This window comes from Cavia porcellus, unplaced genomic scaffold, assembly GCF_034190915.1.
Source record: "Cavia porcellus strain 051 isolate PalLab524CR breed Dunkin Hartley unplaced genomic scaffold, mCavPor4.1 scaffold_12, whole genome shotgun sequence".
Taxonomy (NCBI): domain Eukaryota; kingdom Metazoa; phylum Chordata; class Mammalia; order Rodentia; family Caviidae; genus Cavia; species Cavia porcellus.
The window spans coordinates 53,210,012-53,228,168 of record NW_026947495.1 but is presented as its reverse complement, the minus strand read 5'-3'; the positions used below and the strand labels follow the sequence as shown (position 1 = coordinate 53,228,168).

The window sequence follows — 18,157 nt, the reverse complement described above, 5'->3', positions numbered from 1 at the left end:
GTCAGCCTTGTGGTTTTGAGCAAGTTAACCTCTAACATCTTTGATCATTAATTGCATGATTATAACGTGGAAATTATAATCCCCAGGAGGACTGTGCCCAATATGGTAATTAGTCTTTCTCCTCCAGATGCCTTGCTCCTCTAAGCTTATCATTTTGATCAAGGCACTTGAATCTAAGTATAGACTTCTGGCTTTTAAAGTGATGTCTGTGCTGTTTTTAGCATGAAGGTTATTGGACATGACTCTGGTCTTCCTCAAGGTAGTACTGGCTTATTTCTGAAAACTTCTTTGGATACTGTATCCTGTGTGTTATATGACAAATACAGAGGTCAGTACCGAGACAAAGTCAGAGTACATATGTGCAAATTAGAGATAAAATAGTAACAGTGTGATGCTTAGAATTTGGTATAAGGCAGAGGTCTATAAAAGAAGACTGTGGCATATGTGGGTTCATCTGATGAACGGCTGCCAGGTTAATCTTCCAAGGAAAAGTGCTGTGCCATGTCACATTGCTATAAAATCCTTATTGGAGCCCATACCAAGTTAAGATCAGACTCCTTAGCTTAATTTTCATGCTGTGCAAGACTGGCTTCAATGAAATTTTACCATTTTGTATCCCACTGTTCCTTACACATTCCTTTAATCTTATATTGGTCTGCGTTTTATATATCTATCCCATACTGTTGCCTTAGACTGGTCTTCTTTTTATGCAGTGTAATTGTTTCTCTCTTAAGGTTGAACTCCGTGGCTTCTTCATTTACAAAGCCTTTTCCAGTCTCTGTAATTCTGTATTCTACTTGTCCTTGTCTCCAAAAGCACATCTCTTGTAGCCCCTAAGCTAATGCATGAACTAACTTGAGGCAGGAACTGTGTCAGCGTAATCTGTCAAGATCCAACAGTGCCTTGTACTCATCTGTACTCTCAGTCAATGTGATTGAAGATAAGAGAATGGGTTTTTGTTACAGTCATGCTGCTTGTAATGTTTTGCGTAGAGCAAAGTAAATTTGGAATTTGTTTTACTTTATAATGAACTCACCAGTGACCAAAATGTACATTGTTAATGATCTTAATTTTAAAGATTTTTTACTATCTTTATTACTGCTTCTTTGTATTTATATATTCTTTATAATATAAAGATATAATTGACAAAAGTCATGTGCATTTACGGTTTAACACCTGATGTTTCCATATATGTGTACATTATAACATAATTATCAAAGTGCAACTTATCCGTCACCTTGCATGGTTAATAGTTCTTGTATGTCTGTGTGGTAAAAACCCTTAAAATCTCCTTTCTTGGCAGATTTTAAGTATTAATTTTTGTGAATAGCTACAAATACTTAAAGACACAAGAATATTGTCAGATATTTGGGAAATAGTTACTTAGTTTTTAGTCCTTTGCTTTTAAATGAAGAAAAATGGAAATCAAATATAATTCTGCTTGTGAATGAAAGTATTATGCATTGTAATGAAATTTCTTATACTGTGTGTTTTGCTTTTGCAAATAGTTTTTAAAAATTGATATCACTTAACATTAAAGTAATAAATCTGTGAGTTGAGGTCTAATTCAAAATGCATTGTTTCTTCTACTTCCCTCCATTGAAGAAGTTGAAGATACTGACAGATGCAGGTTTTTAAGATGCTGAATTCCTTGTAAGAAAACATGCAACTTTTTGAAACATCGTCTCTTTTTTATGTGTTTATTTAGAAAAGATGATACAGAATTTCAAAACAAAATAATAGGAATTATTATGTGTTGCATATTGTTATCATCAAAGTAGGCACTCAAGATATAGACGTGAAAAAATGATCACACAATGAAAGTACAAACTGTTCTTTTTGATGAACTAACAGATTAGGAGTATACTTATCTATCTTGTATGTGTAACTTTTGAAAAGCCTCACAGTGTCTTGACAGATTTGAAGGGGGAAAAGGGAAGATATTAAATGGAGGTTATTTGCATTCAGGAAATCATCCATAAGTCTTTGTCTTCAGTCAGTAGGATGGCATTGATATATAGGAAGTGAGCACATTACTTTGTATTTTTGCAAAGATGATGGTGTTTAAGAGAACAATATTTAAACATCTTTCTTGAAAAAAATTCTAAATTACAGGAACTTATTCCGATTAATTTTTTTGAAAACATACAAATATTTTCATTTCTTTGATGAAATGAGTATCTTTTCAAATTTCTGTTAATGATTTCCCCCCTTGTAAGGGAGGGGGAGAGGTAGAGGGAGAGGGAGAGGGAAGGAAAAGGGAGTGGAGGAGGGGAGGAAAGAGGAAAGGAGTGGAGAGGAGGCATTTAACTGAGAGAACTTTTAGTATCTTTCATTGTGAAATAGAGGGGCTTGAATATGTTTGAATGTTTGTGAGAAAAATCACACAAAAATGATTACATATCCAAGAAAGAGGAGACCATAAAACAAGGCTTCTGAGAAGCTGGGAAGGAAAAAAATGTGTCAGTTTCCTACTGCTACTCTAACAAATGACAGTGAACTTAGCGGCATAATAATCTGATAGTTGTGCAGTTCAGGTTTTTTATATCAATTCAGTAAGCTAAAATCAAGGTATCCTCAGAGTTCCTTCTTTCACTTTGGCGGCTTTGGGTGGGCATTAGACAGGGAGACCTATTTTTTTTTTTTTTTTTTAACCAGTTGATAGACATTTGGTGTTTTTTTCTTTTTTTTTTTTAATTTAAGGAGAAAAAGAAAGAAAAACAGAAAAAGGGTAGAAGTTATACAGAATTTCAGAAAAAATAATAGGAAATCACTAGTTAATAGATTACATATTGTTATCTTAGAAATAGTTGTTCAAGTTACAAAATTAAAGCATATAAAGTGGACTTTCAAACAGTGAGACTGGAAACAGTTTTGTTCAATGATCCAACAAAACTCAGTAATATGGTTATCTATCTTATACACTTTTTCTTTAGAGCACTTTCTTTTCCTTTCTTTTGTACAATGACAGTTACACATTTTGGGTTTTATTACTCCCACAGTTCTTATTACTTTATTTTTGAAGAGAGTAAAACCAAATGTGACATAACAGAACAGAGTCTGTCAAATCAAAAGGATGTACATAATAGATAATGTAAAAACAAAATACTAGGTGATCAACAATGGTTACCATACTGCCTCTTGCTATCTTAAAAAGAATTGCCTGTATCATCAGTTATAATAAAATTGAACAAAACAGTAAAGAATCAAACCAAAACATTGGAGACATTACAGGACTTTAAAAGAAGATAATAGTCAACTGGAATGGGCGTCATAATGAATCTTATTGTCTTCACAGTTGTTGCCTATACTTTTGAACTTGGTACTATCAATCAAAGCAGAATAGAGGAAAATCAGTCAAAGCAAGATGGTGAGGGCTATACAGGGTTTCAAATCAAGTTAATAGGAAATCAAAGTGGGTTACTGCAATGTATCCTGCTATTTTTTTATTTTTCCCTTAATTAAAAAGATAACAATAAAAAAGTAAGTAAATAATTTTAAAAAAAGAAGACTGAGATAAAAGAGGGCATAACAACAAAACAGCGCAGGTCAAAGCATAACCATTTAAGCAAAATAGTGTTTCACCACAAGATATCCTGACATAAAAGTAGTTACCATAGTGTCTCTTTCCTTGAAATCGTTGAGTATAACTTCATATACTGTAGCACCAAACATATCAAGACAATGTAAAACCATTCAAGAGAATGACAGTATTACAGGATATTTAGAACCAACTTATCAGAAAATGAACAATGGTTTCTGTATAATCTCCTTGTCTATAAAAGTTTTTGCTTATATCATCACATATTAAAAAATACAATAAAATACAACCTGTTAAGACCGATGGAGACAGAAGAACAAAAGCTTGATGGGACTTCAAAGCAAGATGATACTAAATCAGCACTAGCTATTATGATGTCTTGTTTTCTCCAAAATAGCTGTTCCTACCATCCAATCTTCTTTGCCTCATTCTGTTGAGCTCTTTTTCTGTCGTTTGTTATCAGTTTGTCTTCTTCATTTCGCTTTCTGCTCCATCCATTGTGGCCTCTCTGCCACTGTTTCTGATGTCTTGGTATTTTCCTTTTTAGAATATCCTGCAGTATTCTCTGTAGAGTTGAATTGGTGGTTGCAAATTCCCCTAGTTCCTCTTTATCCTGGAAACACCTTGCTTTTCTATCAATTTCTGGGGACAGTTGTGCAGGAGGTTGTTATCTTTCAAAGCTTGAATTATTTCCCCCCATGCTCTTCGTGATTTGATGGTTTTTGCTGAGAAGTCTGCTGTAATTCTGATGGGTGTTCCCTTGTAAGTGATCTGTTTCTTGTCTCTGACAGCTTTTAGTATTCTTATATTGGATTTTTGGAATTTTGATTATTATATGCCTGGGTGTAGCTCTGTTTGGGTTGTAGGTGGCTGGGGTCCTGTATGCCTCATACATCTGAGTATCATTACCTTTTGCTAAATTATGGAAATTCTCTTGGATTATTTCTGTGAATAGCTTTTGTAGTCCATTTGTTTGTGTCCCTACTTCTTCTTTTGCATTCTTAATTCTTAAGTTATAGATCCTCTTATCATCTTCTAGCCTTTGTATTATTGCTGTTTGTTTTCTTGTTATTTTTAAGATGTTTTTCATTTCATGCTCCCATATTACAAATCTGCCCTTCAATTCAGATAATCTATCCTTAGTTTCTTTCAAGCTGTTAGGCCAGCTTTCAATAGAGTTTTTAGTTTTCTGGTAGTCTCTTTGAGCCTGTTTCATGTATTCTATGTTTTCTCTATTTTCTCCATCAAATAATTCTCCCCTTTTTTTTCTGTTCTTCCATTCCACCATCTGTTTTTTCTTGAGTGGGGCTTATCATTTCTCTAACTATTCTACTTATATCTTGCTTTATTTCGTTAAATACTTCATTTTTAAACTCATCTATGAGGCTCTGGAGATATCGCTTTATGTCTATTGGTGCCATGTCTGATACTGCATGTTTTCTGTCTTCCTTTGCATTTGCCTTTCCTGGATCGGTGCTCTCAGAATTGGGGACTGAGGACCCTTTCTTGTTGCTTCCTCTTCCCATACTTTTTGTTCCTTCCATACAAGCGAATGTAGGAGGCCCACTTTTTTTCTCTTTGTTGGTTACAGTTTGTTCCCGCCCACTGCAGTGTACTAGGGAGACACAGACCTGGGCAGCCTGTGCTGGGCCCGCCCCTCCAGGTCAACCTACTGAAGGCTTCAATGCTAGTGTGCACCTCCAGGTGCTGTGACCTGGTGTGGGCTAGCCTACTGGATCTTAGTCAGCGGCGTCACGCAGGCCAGGCACTCCCCACCAATCCCGCTTGAGAGGGGAATATGTGACTAATGTCACTGCAGCACCCTGTTCTGGCAAGTCTGCCCAGTCCCAGTATGTCCTTTCCTGGAGCCTCCTACTCTATGAAAGGGTCCCCATTCCGCTCACCGCAAGTCGATGTAGGGCTCCCTGCTAGTCCCGTTCTCAACTCCGTTTGCAGATTTCCGCTCTCAGAGCTTTCACGCATCTCTCTCCCTGCCCTGCAGATTTGGATCCAGCAGCATCAGCGGGAAGTTCTAATCGCAGCTCTCAGTGGCGTGGGTTCTAGCTTCTGCTGAGATTTTACCTGTTCCTGTTATAGCACCAGGATTGGATTTACAGTTGGTTTCTCTTAGCTTAGTTCATTCCTGGGTCGGCAGGGTGTATCTCCCCTTGCTTAGGACTTCTCATACTGCACCATTCCTGGATTTTAAGCGGGGTATCTCAGAGAGCCTCCGTAGCTGCTGCTATCTATCCGCCATGTTCTTCTGGAAGTCTATGACCTATTTCAATTCCCTTTTGCTTTTCTTTTTCCAGTATCCAGAGGCTGTCTGCATGCCTTGACTCTTGGTCTTCAGTCACTTTAAGTCCTGTTCCCTTTCTGTCTCTTTATCTGATAACACATTGCCTTCTCTTTTTTTTTTCTACCTCTTTTAAGATCCTGTAATTATATTGGGACTTCTTGAATAATGCAGGATAATCTTTCCTATTTAAGACCCTTAACTTAATCACACCTGTAAAGTCCTCCTTTTCACTATATACGCTAACCTATTCAGGGTTTCCTGGGATCAGGCATTGACTTTGAGGTGAGGTGTACTAGTGAAAATATCACAGTTGCAGGACTAGTGCTGGAAGATAGGAAGGAAAATTTCCTTAATGTGGCAGAAAGAAAGGAGTTAGAGCATGTACAAGCTACGGATGGTTTGTATGTCTAGTAGTGGATCTATATTTCCTGTTTCCTCTTTGAAATAGAGTTTGCTACACTTTCTTGAAGGAGCAGGCACGGGGCGGAAGATCAGCAGAAGAAAATGCCATCTGAACAGCTAGAGCAGATTTTATTTTCTTTTTTGTTTCAATGAAACACATTTTATTATAGTCATGCATAAAATGTACTCATTAATTTAACAAATATTTTTGGATTATGTTGTATGGGGATAGCACTATTCTAGATGTTGAGGCTATAGCAGTAAATAAAATGGGTAAGATCTCTGGCTTTTGAGAATCTTATACACTAATGCTGAAAGACAGACGATAATGTAAGTAAGTAAAGTATGGTAAGTGTTAAAGAGTTATAAGATAAAGTGAGGAGATGGTACAGGGCTGGTGGGGGAAATGATTTTCAGTTTCAAATAGGGTGGCTAGGGAATTCCTTACTGAGCAATTAATGACTCAAGAGAGAAAATAAAGGGCAGCAGCTAAGATTGGTGCCTTGGGCCCAGATGGCAGTAGCAGAGAAAGTGAGGCAAGAGCAGAGTATCCTTCAAGGGAGAGGCAGTAGAGTTTGCTGATGGTGTGGTGTGAGGTGAAAGGGAAAGAAAGGAGTCAGAGAGGACTCTCAGGGTATGTTGTGAGCTACAGTAGGACAGCCTGTTGGTATAGTGGAGTGGGAAAGAGGTGAGCTGCAGACTTGTTCTGAGGTACCTGTTAGAAACACAGTCAGAGGTGGATAGCTGGATGCGTGCTTTGATAGCCAAGGGAGAGACTTAAGTTGTCAGTGCAGAGATGAGATTTAATACCACAAGATACAAAATATCACCAAAGCAGGGAGTTTTTAAGAAAAGAAGAGATATTCTGGGATGGAGGCAAGCACTGTAACATCACAATTAGGGAGAAGAAAAACAGGCACAGGAGATTCAGAAGGAAATGAGGTGGGTGGGAGGCCATGTTGCCAATGATGAAGGTTGTTTTGCTCAGTTCAGATAGAAATTATGAATTGTAGAGTACAGCATTGCTACTGTGGTATTCCAGATGCTTCATGAGAGATGTGTTTTAGGGGACAAGTGGTCACTTGTGTTAGATCAAGAAAGATGAAAGAAGATATTTACTGTTGGGCCTTTAGGTTATTGCTATGGTTTGAATTTTTGTCTCTATCAAAACTCATGTTGAGATTTAATTGCCAGTGTTGGGAGGTAGAGCTTATGGAGGTTTTCAACTCCTGAGGTGTTAACCCTCGCCAGTAAATAGTTGTAAGTGGGGATGTTTTCCCTCTTTCATCTGTTAGGGTGATCATTTGGTTCTTGCCTTGCTGCCCCATGCTATGAGGAAGCAGAATGGAGCATTTTTCTATTCCATGGAATACCTTGTTCTCTCCACTGAACCTTGGGTGGAAAGTCATTTTAGACAGATGCTCTGAAGAGCTCCAAATAATGATTCAGCTTTTCTCATTGTCTTATTTTAACAATATGGCCTTACTTATTTAGTCCATTTGGGAAAGGAAAGGGAGAAGGGTTTCTTTTGGAAGTTCTGTGTTGCCTCAGCCTCTGCATTCTTGTTATCTTAAATCTTTATGTGAAACACACTGGTTATTTTTTGGGTGTGTATTTAGACTCCTTACCTTGGGAACAAGAGAGTGGTAGGGCTTTCACTTCCTTCTATATCTTTGTCTTCATTTTTATTATGCAGTTCTCTGTTGACCAAACTGCCTGTCACAATTTCTTTGCATCTGCCCTTATGATCATTTTTCTTTTCTTTTTAAAAAATTTATTAGTACTTACAATAAAATTTAAATGGTATGGTATACTTGAGGTATTATTTTTATCCCAGCCCAGAAAAAAAAAACTATCTTTTTCCTTAGTAAGAAAATTATTTCTCCTTTTCTTTTCTTTCCCCTAATATTAGATATTGAACATTTGGCCTTTGCACTGAACTACATTTCTAACTCTTTTTTAATTTTTTGACTTTGAGACATAGTCTTGCTAAATTGCTAGAATGGCCTCATGTTTGTGATCTTCCTGCCCCCAGAGTCCTAGGATCATAGGTGTGTGTCACTGTGCTTCTTCTCTCCTTTTCTTTTTTAACTCATGCTATTTAAATATTTTGGAGGATTGATAAATGATAGGCATTTATTTTGTGTAATCTCTTTATGTAAACTCTAAAATTTCAAAGTGTTTTTCTTAGGAACAGGTTTGGATATTGTACAGACTTGATGTTTACAGTTTTCTGGCCTATATTTTAACTAAAATTTATAGTATCAGCTCTTATACAAGAAACAAGATTTGTAACTTTTATGTATACTTGACCACTTGATCCTGCTGTTTTTGCCCCCTTAACATCTCTAAAAGTTTGCCTTCTTCCTAATCTGGTAATTTCCTTTTCTCTGTTAGGCCCCTCTACATGTTCCTAATGGCTCTTCTTGTTTCTATTCAGGATTCCTAGAAATGACAGATCATCTTCCACACTGAGATAACGTTGTTGTCAAATGTTTGTACCCTCCAGGATAAGAGGCAAACTCTTTGGCATGTTGTAGAATCACCATTCTCATTTGGGCCCTCTGTGTTTTTCCAGACTCATCTTTGTTCTTTTGTTTGTTTTCTTTTAAACTAGAATCTCCTTAATTTTAGAATTTTGTGTCCATTTGGGGAACTTCTCTGACTTCTCATAATAAAGATTGCTTGCTTGCTTGCTCTTTCTTTCTTGCTTGCTTGCTTGTCTTTTAGGATTCCAGTACTTTATTTATAGTCAGTTATAGAATTTAAGACACTGATTTATTTGTTAAGTGTTACCTGCTCTCTGGACAGTAGTTCCTTGATAGGTAGGGATGATTCTCTTAGAAAACAGGATAGAAGTGATAAGGTAATATGTATCAGGTATAAAGATTAATTCCATGTTATATACTTAGGCAAGTTAAGTGTCAGTAATATGAGCTAGGATACCTAGTATGTCTGAGTTTATAGCTAATGATTTAATTCTAGGCTCTATGTTCATTTCTATGAGAATCTATTACAAGATTTTTCTGAAACTAATATTCTTGGAATGACATTTAGATTTAGTGTCACACTAGTGGCCACTGAAAGAATTGGTAAATAGCAGAGAATACTCAAAAGTTCATAAAGAAAATTATGGACTTTTGTTCAGATTAAATTATAAGGCTAGTAATTGTTACACGAGAAAGAAGGCTTGTCCACTATATGACTGGAGTGGCTAGTCTTTCGATACTGATTGTGTGTGAACATAATGTCTAAGGTTTCTGGGAGAAGCAGAGGAAATAAGAGCTGGGTCCTACTCTTTAGCATTGTATTTTCCTTCTGCAGAAAAACTAGGGTTTGTGAAAAGATTAATAAATTACCAAGGCAGTGCACTAGTAAGGGCAGGTCAAAACGTGAGAGGTGGAATAATTTAACTCCAAAAACATTCAAAACAGGGATGGTATAATTTCAATGGAAGGGTGACTTCCTGGTCGAGTGAATTTGGATCTAAGTCTTTGAGGGATGCAGTGAACCTGGATATCCTTTGAGCTGCCTAGAATGTGTAGCGTAGTGACACGGTGTGTAGAGTAGATGAAAGGCCAGAGGGAAGTATGTCTTATGTAAGGCGGGAGAGTGGTAGGCTAAATAAAAAAGATTTATGATATTTGGTAATCAACAAACATTCTTTTACCTTATACTTAATTTGCTTTCTTGTATGAACCCACAGGATAGAGATTATATGATGGTCAGAGAGCAAATGGATTGTACCTCTGCCTCAAGCAGCCTGCATGCAAAATTATATAAAGTCACAGTATAAGAGACATTAACTGAAATTCCATTAAGGGCTGTTTAATGAAAATTAAACTGATAATATAAAAGAGTAGATATTGTTTGAATTTGTAAAATGTGATTAAATAATAGGTATTTTGCCTGGTTATTTGAATACATTAAAATAGCCTATAGAATGCCTTACAGTTGGTAGGCAGTTGATTTGTCTCTCCTTCCTTCTGTATCTTTCAATTTAAGTTAGGTTATGTTATAAAAAGGAGAGTGCCTTGAAGGATGTAAATGAAAAATGAAACTTTCAAGGAGATATGCTTTGATTAGACCGTGAAAGGTTTATGGTTTTTAGTGAACTAGTGACAATTATAAGCAAAGAGGTGGAAATGCAGAACTTGTTTATGAGAGCTGCAAGAGCTTTAGTTGAAGTTGAGTGAAGCTTGAGAGATGGGTTTGCAACTAGACAGAGATTGGCTGGTGCGTAAGTGGTATTCCTCTTCTGCCCAGATCTGACTTCCAACAGTACTGTGACTAATTGCTAACATGTTGCCATGAGTCAGATCCCTTAGTAAGCAGAAATTAGGAGCTGATTAACTATAAAGTTTCCTAAAGTACACAAAATAGGCCTCACTTTATAAGGCCCTAAATCCATATTTGTTAAGTGGCTTAATTGTACAAACAACTGCTTAGGTACATCAGAAATAAGGGCTAGATGAAGTTGACATTTCATGCTAAAGTTACCACAAACTGTGTAGTGTAGTATGGGAAAGAAGACTGTAAAGTGGTATATTGCAGTGTCTTGAAGAGGTTCAAATGGAGTTTTTACCCTGGCTTATGCACTTATGACAGTCATGAACTCAGGGAGGTAATTTTGCAGTGTGCAGTCATCTTTCACACCATTTCTTAGGTGTCTGCTTTTCTGGAGTTAGTTTTGGCATCTGTTGAACAGCTAGTGCCTGTCTTATAGTTGTGAGAGGTAAATGAAACTGGGTCTGGTGACTTGTTCATTGGATGTTCACCAAATATTGTTATTGTTTACTATGATGATAGCTGTTTTTGCTGTTCTCAGTTTAAACATTGATATGCATACACTTTAGCAAAATTTGTTCTACCAAAATATTAAGGAAAAATCAAAATAATGTTCAGTCCTATTTTATAATACTACATTGTTGACCTTATAAAATGACAAAATCCCTCTCCTGTCAAAATATCACTTTTGGAGATGAAAGACCTGCCTAAGGAGACTGTATCCCTGGCCACTCTCTCTGTAGAAAGAATATAAACAGTAGTTTATCAGCATCTGCCTTGGTCTGTACCAAGTCTTACACAAACTTTATTTCCTTGATATTCACAGCAATTGTGAAAGTTTTTTTTAAATTCCTTTTTGCAGCTGAAGAAAATGAAGGCTCAGATGACAAGGTTAGTGAGTGACAATATCACTTATAATAAAAAAAGGACAGGCTAAACTTAAATTTTGAATCAGTGTCTAAAATAACTATGGAGCAAGATGAAACGCAGTTGGTAGGAACACCTGAAAAGGATTACTGAAAACTGAGACTCCACCTGTCTGAAGAGTGCGCGTCATCTCATTAGTCTTGCAGTCTGTGGGCTGGGGAAGTAAATGTGAGTTTCATTTTTCAAAGACAGTGACTGTTTTGGTGACAGAGTTACAAAAGGCCAAATTTTGTTCTTCATGTTTTTCACTGAAAACTTAAAAACTCCAATATCCATGTGTTCCAAGAAGATGACCTATCACCCTTCGGCAGTCAGGTGACAGATTTTTTTTAAGCCCTTGTAGGCAGGTGTAATGATAGATATAGGGCCTGGCCACTGCTTTGACATGAAGGATTAATTATAGTGTTTAGCAGTCTCAAAAAGTGTGCTATAAAGCATTTCTAACTTCTTGATCACCCTTAAAATCTTGAAGTCAGTTTTGAAGCTTTCACTTATATTCACATCAGTTTTCAAATTATGTGTTTTTTTCCTTCCTAATCACTTTTCACTTGAAATGTAATTTCAAATGTAATTTCCTGCTTGAAAAATGCTCTGATTTCATACCAGTATATAATTTTTTTCCTTCCATGGTGTATCTCTGATACTTTGACTTTAATCACTATGAATGTCAAATCACGTCAAGTATATTTTAATTTAAAAACTATTATGAGATAGTAACCAATAGTATGCAAAAGTGTATGTCTGCTGTTTAACAGAGTGGTTGCACATAGTTCCTTGTTTCATGATTTAGTGAAGTAAATGGCTTTGATTGTGGTGGAGATTTGAGATAATATTTTGTAATATTCAAAATTAAGTTTACAAGAGAAGACAGAAAAAGTTAAACATAGATAATACTGAAATTATACAGTTATTATAAGCATTAGTATTTAGGCTGTTAGCCTAGGATCTCTTACTCCACGTATGGTAACCACTCATTCTTAAATAAATAGATTTTTCTTGACAACTTCCTTTGGAAAGACTATGAGGATAGCCTGTGACTATGATCACAATCACTTGGGAGGCTAAGGAAGGATATTGGGCATTCAAGTCAGCATATCTAACATAGTGAGACTGTCTCAGAGAAAGGAAAGAAACAGCATGGTGGTGTATGCTCTGTAATCTCAGCACATAGGAGGCTGAATCAGGAGGATCACTGCAAGTTTGAGGCCAGCCTGTGCTGCAAAGTGAATTCAACGCCAGTCTGAACTACATAGTTAGACCCATTCTCTAAAAAGAAAAGAGGAAGGGAAAGGAAAAAAGAGAAAGGAGGGAGGAGAGATACGTGGAAGGGAGAAAAGAAAAGACCATAATAAACCTACCTGGATAAGGATTAAATTAATGCTCCTAAAATAGATCTGTTTATATTTTTAAAAAATATTTTTAAAATTTTATATTATGGAAAAAAGATAAAACAAGATTTCATAACAAAATAGAATAACAATCATAACACATTACATATTTTTATCTTTAAAGTAGTTAATTAGGCTGCACGATATGGGCATAAAAATTTCTCCAGTTGATAGTACAAACCTTTTCAGTGAACTAAGATGTGCTAATAGTATAACTGATTTGCGTTTTTTCCTTTTTCTCTATTGTGCTAATTCCCTTTCACTCATCCTAGTTCATTTTTCCTGTTGAAAAATCTCTTCCCATTTCACAATATCCACTGTATGTTTTAGAACTTATTTACACTTTTAGTTTCTCACACCAGGGGACAATGACAATGTTTACATATGTGGATTTATTTCACTTATGAGTATGGTCTCAAATTGCACCCATTTATCTATAAAAGTCTCAAGTTTATCCTTCTTTATGGCTGCATAGCACTCCATTGTATGCATTTGGTTGTTTTCAAAATTTAGCTATTATGAATTGTGCTGCTATAAACATGGGTGCACATATATTACCGTGTTATGATACTTTTCATTCATCTGGGAACATACCCAGAAGAGGACTATGTAGATGGAATGGGACATCTAATCCTAGGGTTTTTTTTTCTTTTCTTTTTTTTTTTTTTTTTTTGGTGGAACCAGGGATTGAACTCACGACCTTGCACTTGTCAAGTAGTAACTTGTGCCACTGAGCTAACCCCAGTTAATCCTAGTTTTTTGAGGACTCTCCATACTGATTTTCACGGTGATTGCATCAGTCTACACTCCCACCAACAGTGGAAAAGGGTTCCTTTTTCCCCAAGCCCAGTCAACATTTGTTATCGATTGATTTCTTGATGATAGCCATTCTTTCTGGGGTGAGGTAGAATCTCAGTGTGTTTTAATTTGTATCTCTTGAATGACCCGTGATGTTGAACATTTTTCATTTATTTATTTGCCATTTCTGTTTGTGCTTTTTATAATAACTATATATCTTCACCACCAACTTCCAAAATGCAAAGTGGTTATAAAAGGTTTAAGATAGCTTTGGGCGGTAACTATTTTTAAGTGAATAAAATGCGTTAAATTACACAGAAATATAGAAAACGTGTTTCAAAACGTGTGTTTACTATTCAGATATGATAGTTTAATATTTTTTATACTTAACATTTTTTTAGCTTAAGTGTTAGGGTAATATTTACTAGATAATATTTACTAGTGTGTGACCTCAAGGCTAGTTGAAATGTCCATAATATAAAATTTGTAGCTGCTTGAGATATGAAATATAGGAATATGTATTTAAAAATCTTCTGATTGATAAGTTAGCAGTTTATATCAGTTCTACAGAATATTTATAACTGGTGTAATATTTTCTAGTTTACCCATTTATTTTATAAATAGCATAAATAACTTCAGCTCATTTATATATTTGTATATTTTAAGTAGACCAATGTAAATAGTTTTTTATCTGCCATATGTTGAAACGGTTTAGTGAAAACGTAACTGCCTAGTCAACAAAGATGGCATTGAATTGCACTGTTTTGGAAAAAAAAGTTAAGCAAACTAGATGCCTGTTAATCTGGTTCTTTAAATATCATAAACAAAAGTATCAGAATGTGGTTCCAAGGACAAAGGCAGGGTTTTCTGGGCTTTGATTGGTTGCTGCCTTGTCCTGTCCTGTAGCCATCCTTAATTGGCTTTGGGTAGATTGAAATCACATAAGCAGGGTGACATTTATTGCCTCCCTAGTTGTTTCTTTGCGCTTAGCCTTGAGATTCCCAAGGAGTAAGTGTTAAAGATTTCTTTCATTTCGTCCCCGATCTACCAGAGGAGATCTGTAGGAAAAGCAGGCATGAGTTTGAGTGCGAGAAGAGTCACTCTGCCTGCAATAACGCCAATAGTTCTACAGAAAAGGGTATGTGACTTCTTTTGTCTTTTTTCTTTTGATTTCTTGCTGTTCTTTTTTCCCATTACTGTGTGCTTATTAATGTTAGACACGTTTGTATCCTTGAGATAGACTATAATGCTTTGAAGCCATGGATAATTACAAGATGTATTACTGTAATGTAACAAAATGCTGTTTCAGACCATCACTGTAGTAAAAACATGCATGTAAAAAACTTCTTTCTAAAGTTCAGGTCGTTGTGATGTAGAGATTGTATTTACAAGCTTTTAATTTTCCTTTTATTTTCTCATACTGTCCCCGCAGGCCTATTTGCCTTTATGTCTATAGGAAATCTTACAGCTATTATGATTTATATTTGTTTGTTAAAGAATGGTTTCTTTGTTTCAACATAATTTGTAATGTATCCATGTTTTTACTCTTAAATGCACTATATAATGTTTTACTTTTCAAACATGTGGCACCAGTTTATTATCATCAGGTAATACTCATTTCTACTGAGTTTCTTTCTGCTTAATTAAGAAAAACTTTCCATTTAATTCCCCCCTGAAAACACTCTCTGTTAATTATTAATGTAATCAATCTCTTGTATGAAAAGTGTTTAGTAGTTTTTTGTTAAGATTACTTTCCTGTTTTACTTGTTGCATTTCATTTTATAAGGTGAAATATACACCATGCAACTTAGCCATAGTAAACCTCTTTTGCAAATACACCAGAAAAGAGACATTGTGTTAAACTCCTTAAATAATCATATCTTTTGCACAGAATATGAGTGTTTTAAAGCACAGTTTTTTCCAGTACGTATTCTGAATGGTTTTGGAGGCACTGGAAGCTCTAATGTTTATTTCTAAACTTGACTTTTAATAGTTAACTGTTAATAGTTAACAGTGCATTCCGTTAAGTCAAAGGTCATGTTTTAATTTACTTGAAACATGACAGATTGAACAATTAAGGTTTCTTTTTAAAGAAGTGTTTCTTTTTTATTGTTTTTAATTTTTAAATTTCAGTTTATTTTTGTTCAGTTAACTATCTACTAGGGACATTTAACTTGGCACCGAAATAACTGTATGGTAATTTTGCCAACATGTGTTCTTTATCTTTCTTGATGCTTTTCTCTTAAGCAAGTTTAATGAAAAATATTTTGCTTTGCTTTTGATTCTCTATTTTGAATTGGACTTTCATTAATAATGACAATAGAAGCTCTTTGGAAACATGTTAACATGTTTCAAATTTGTGTTCTTATATTTGAATACTCTTTTCTCTAGTTCATATTGCAATTTAAATAGACTAAGAAACTGTCATCGTGTGTTTTTTTTTTAGTGATGATGTGTTAGTATGATGGAAAGAAATCGTATCATTTGATAGCTGTGTGACCTTCAGCAAATCGCTTAAACTCTCAGAGTTTTTACATCTATGTCTGTACAGGAACAACTGAGAAATTTTCAATAAAAGATTTCTTAAGTTACATTTATGTCTGTAATTGTGTGAACCAATACTACATTTTATGTTTTTATGGTTATAGTAAAATATTTAATTAACTGCTTGGTTTTTCTCAGACATATAAAACAATAGAAATAGATGCTACCATTTTCAAGGACTTTGAGCATTTATGTAGGGGAAATTGATAGGAGTAAAATTTGACTAGAAAATAACTTTTAGCATTTACTGCCAAGTAGTAAACAGATTAGTCTAAAAGTCATGATTATCTTTGATATTAAATTGACACATTACTGTGATTTTTAAAAAAATACATTTTCTGGTTTTCATTATATTTATATGAATCAAATTTCCAACTCCATGTTACTCTTTTTCAGTAAGTAGAATCAATAAATGCTCATCATTGTTTGGCGAAAGCATTTATGCTAGCTGTCTCACCTAATATTTTAACCCTTAAGGATCCTTTTATCTATTCATTTTGTTCTGAAAAATTGAGTATCTTTTACTTAAGGAATTGGATATTTTTCTCACTTTTTTTTAAAAGAAAGAATTATATGCTTTTCTGACTAAAAAAGTCCATCTGCTCTGATCACACCATGGCTAATTTTTTTTTCTTTCAAGATAGGAAATTATTCCGCACTTGTAATTAACTTGTTTTCTTACAATATTTTAAAGTGATCTTTATGATAAATACAAGCATTTTTTCAGAGTATTTGAGGGTTATCTTCTTTCTCAAAGAAGGAAGGTGCTTTTCTTATAAGGCTTGGATAAAGTTTACTTATCCTGAACAGTGGTTCTTACAGGGTTATTTACCAACTAAAATCCTAATCATTTGAAAGGCCAACAGCTTTTCAGAAAATGCTTTGTTGTTCATTTCCTGTTCTCTGGTTTTGAAGTCCTATGATGCTTTCATTCTTTTGTCTGGTTTTATACTATTTTGTTAGGTTTGATACTACTCTGTGTGAAGGTCAACTATTTTGAAGAAAAGAAGAGGCATTACGATTGCCACTGTTGATATGCTGTTGTCTTGTTGTGAAGTCCTGTGTTGCTTGCATTGTTCTGTTCTGATTTACTTTGTTCTATTTTGTTTTGTTTTATTCTCTTTGAAATAAAAAACAACTTAAAAATAAGTGCTCAATAAACAACAGGTTTTGTTTGTTATTTATGTCTGCCAGTGTTTTGGACCAAAATGTCCCTACGGTCTTCTTGAGTGGTTAGGAATTTAAATTTTGAACATTGATTTAACCTGGTATCGATTTGCTTTATAATAGAAAAGTTTGATCTTTGAGGGAGAAAGTATCGGTAGACTCTATTAAGTAAATTGGAAAAAAATTTTGATGCCCTATAATTCTATAAGGATCTCATTTTCTTGAATCCAGTGATTCAGAATGTTAGTGAAGAAGGTTTTATCACATCCCTGAAGGACCACACTAAATGAATCTTTTACTTTATAACATTTTTTCAGATAACTACTAGGTTGTGGGTTTTCCTTTTTTTTCTTTCTTTCCTTTTTTTGTTTTTGCGAGTGAGAAGATTGAGTCTCTTGAGTGTTGAATGACTTATGCAGGGTCACCCAGAAGGTCACTGGCAAAGCTAGGAATAGAATCTAGGTCTTGTGACTTCCAGTGAATTTCCTCTGGATATGTGTTACCTCCTGAAGCTAATATGTTAATGTAATTGCCTTATGGTTTGTATAATTATCATTCAAGTTTAAGTCTGGAATTAGCTTAGGCAAATCCTTTTATGTTCCTCTGCACCTCCACCAACTCCTATATGTCTAGAATAGAAAACATTTTATGTAGAAAGTAGTTGTAAGCAGCAAAGTGAGTGTGTGTGTATGAGAGAGATTTTACCTGTTCATCTAAGTAGTCATGTTGCATCAAGAAAATATTTTAAGTTCCCATCATTAAAAAAAGACTCAAACGTTGTAAAGATTTATTTTCATGTAATCA

General features: G+C 35.0%; 1 protein-coding gene across 2 annotated transcripts in view; it reads left to right on the top strand.

Annotated features, from left to right (window-relative positions):
* The window catches only part of Grb14 (growth factor receptor bound protein 14), a 127,015-nt gene that overhangs the window by 33,364 nt on the left and 75,494 nt on the right, over positions 1–18,157 (top strand). Inside the window, exon 3 of one of the 2 annotated variants that reach the window (XM_063259179.1) lies at positions 14,694–14,780. The exons of the other annotated variant lie outside the window; for it this stretch is intronic. Within the exon in view, the coding sequence (XP_063115249.1) occupies positions 14,694–14,780 (87 nt within the window). The remainder of the gene's footprint in view (positions 1–14,693; positions 14,781–18,157) is intronic. 2 annotated transcript variants of the gene reach the window in all.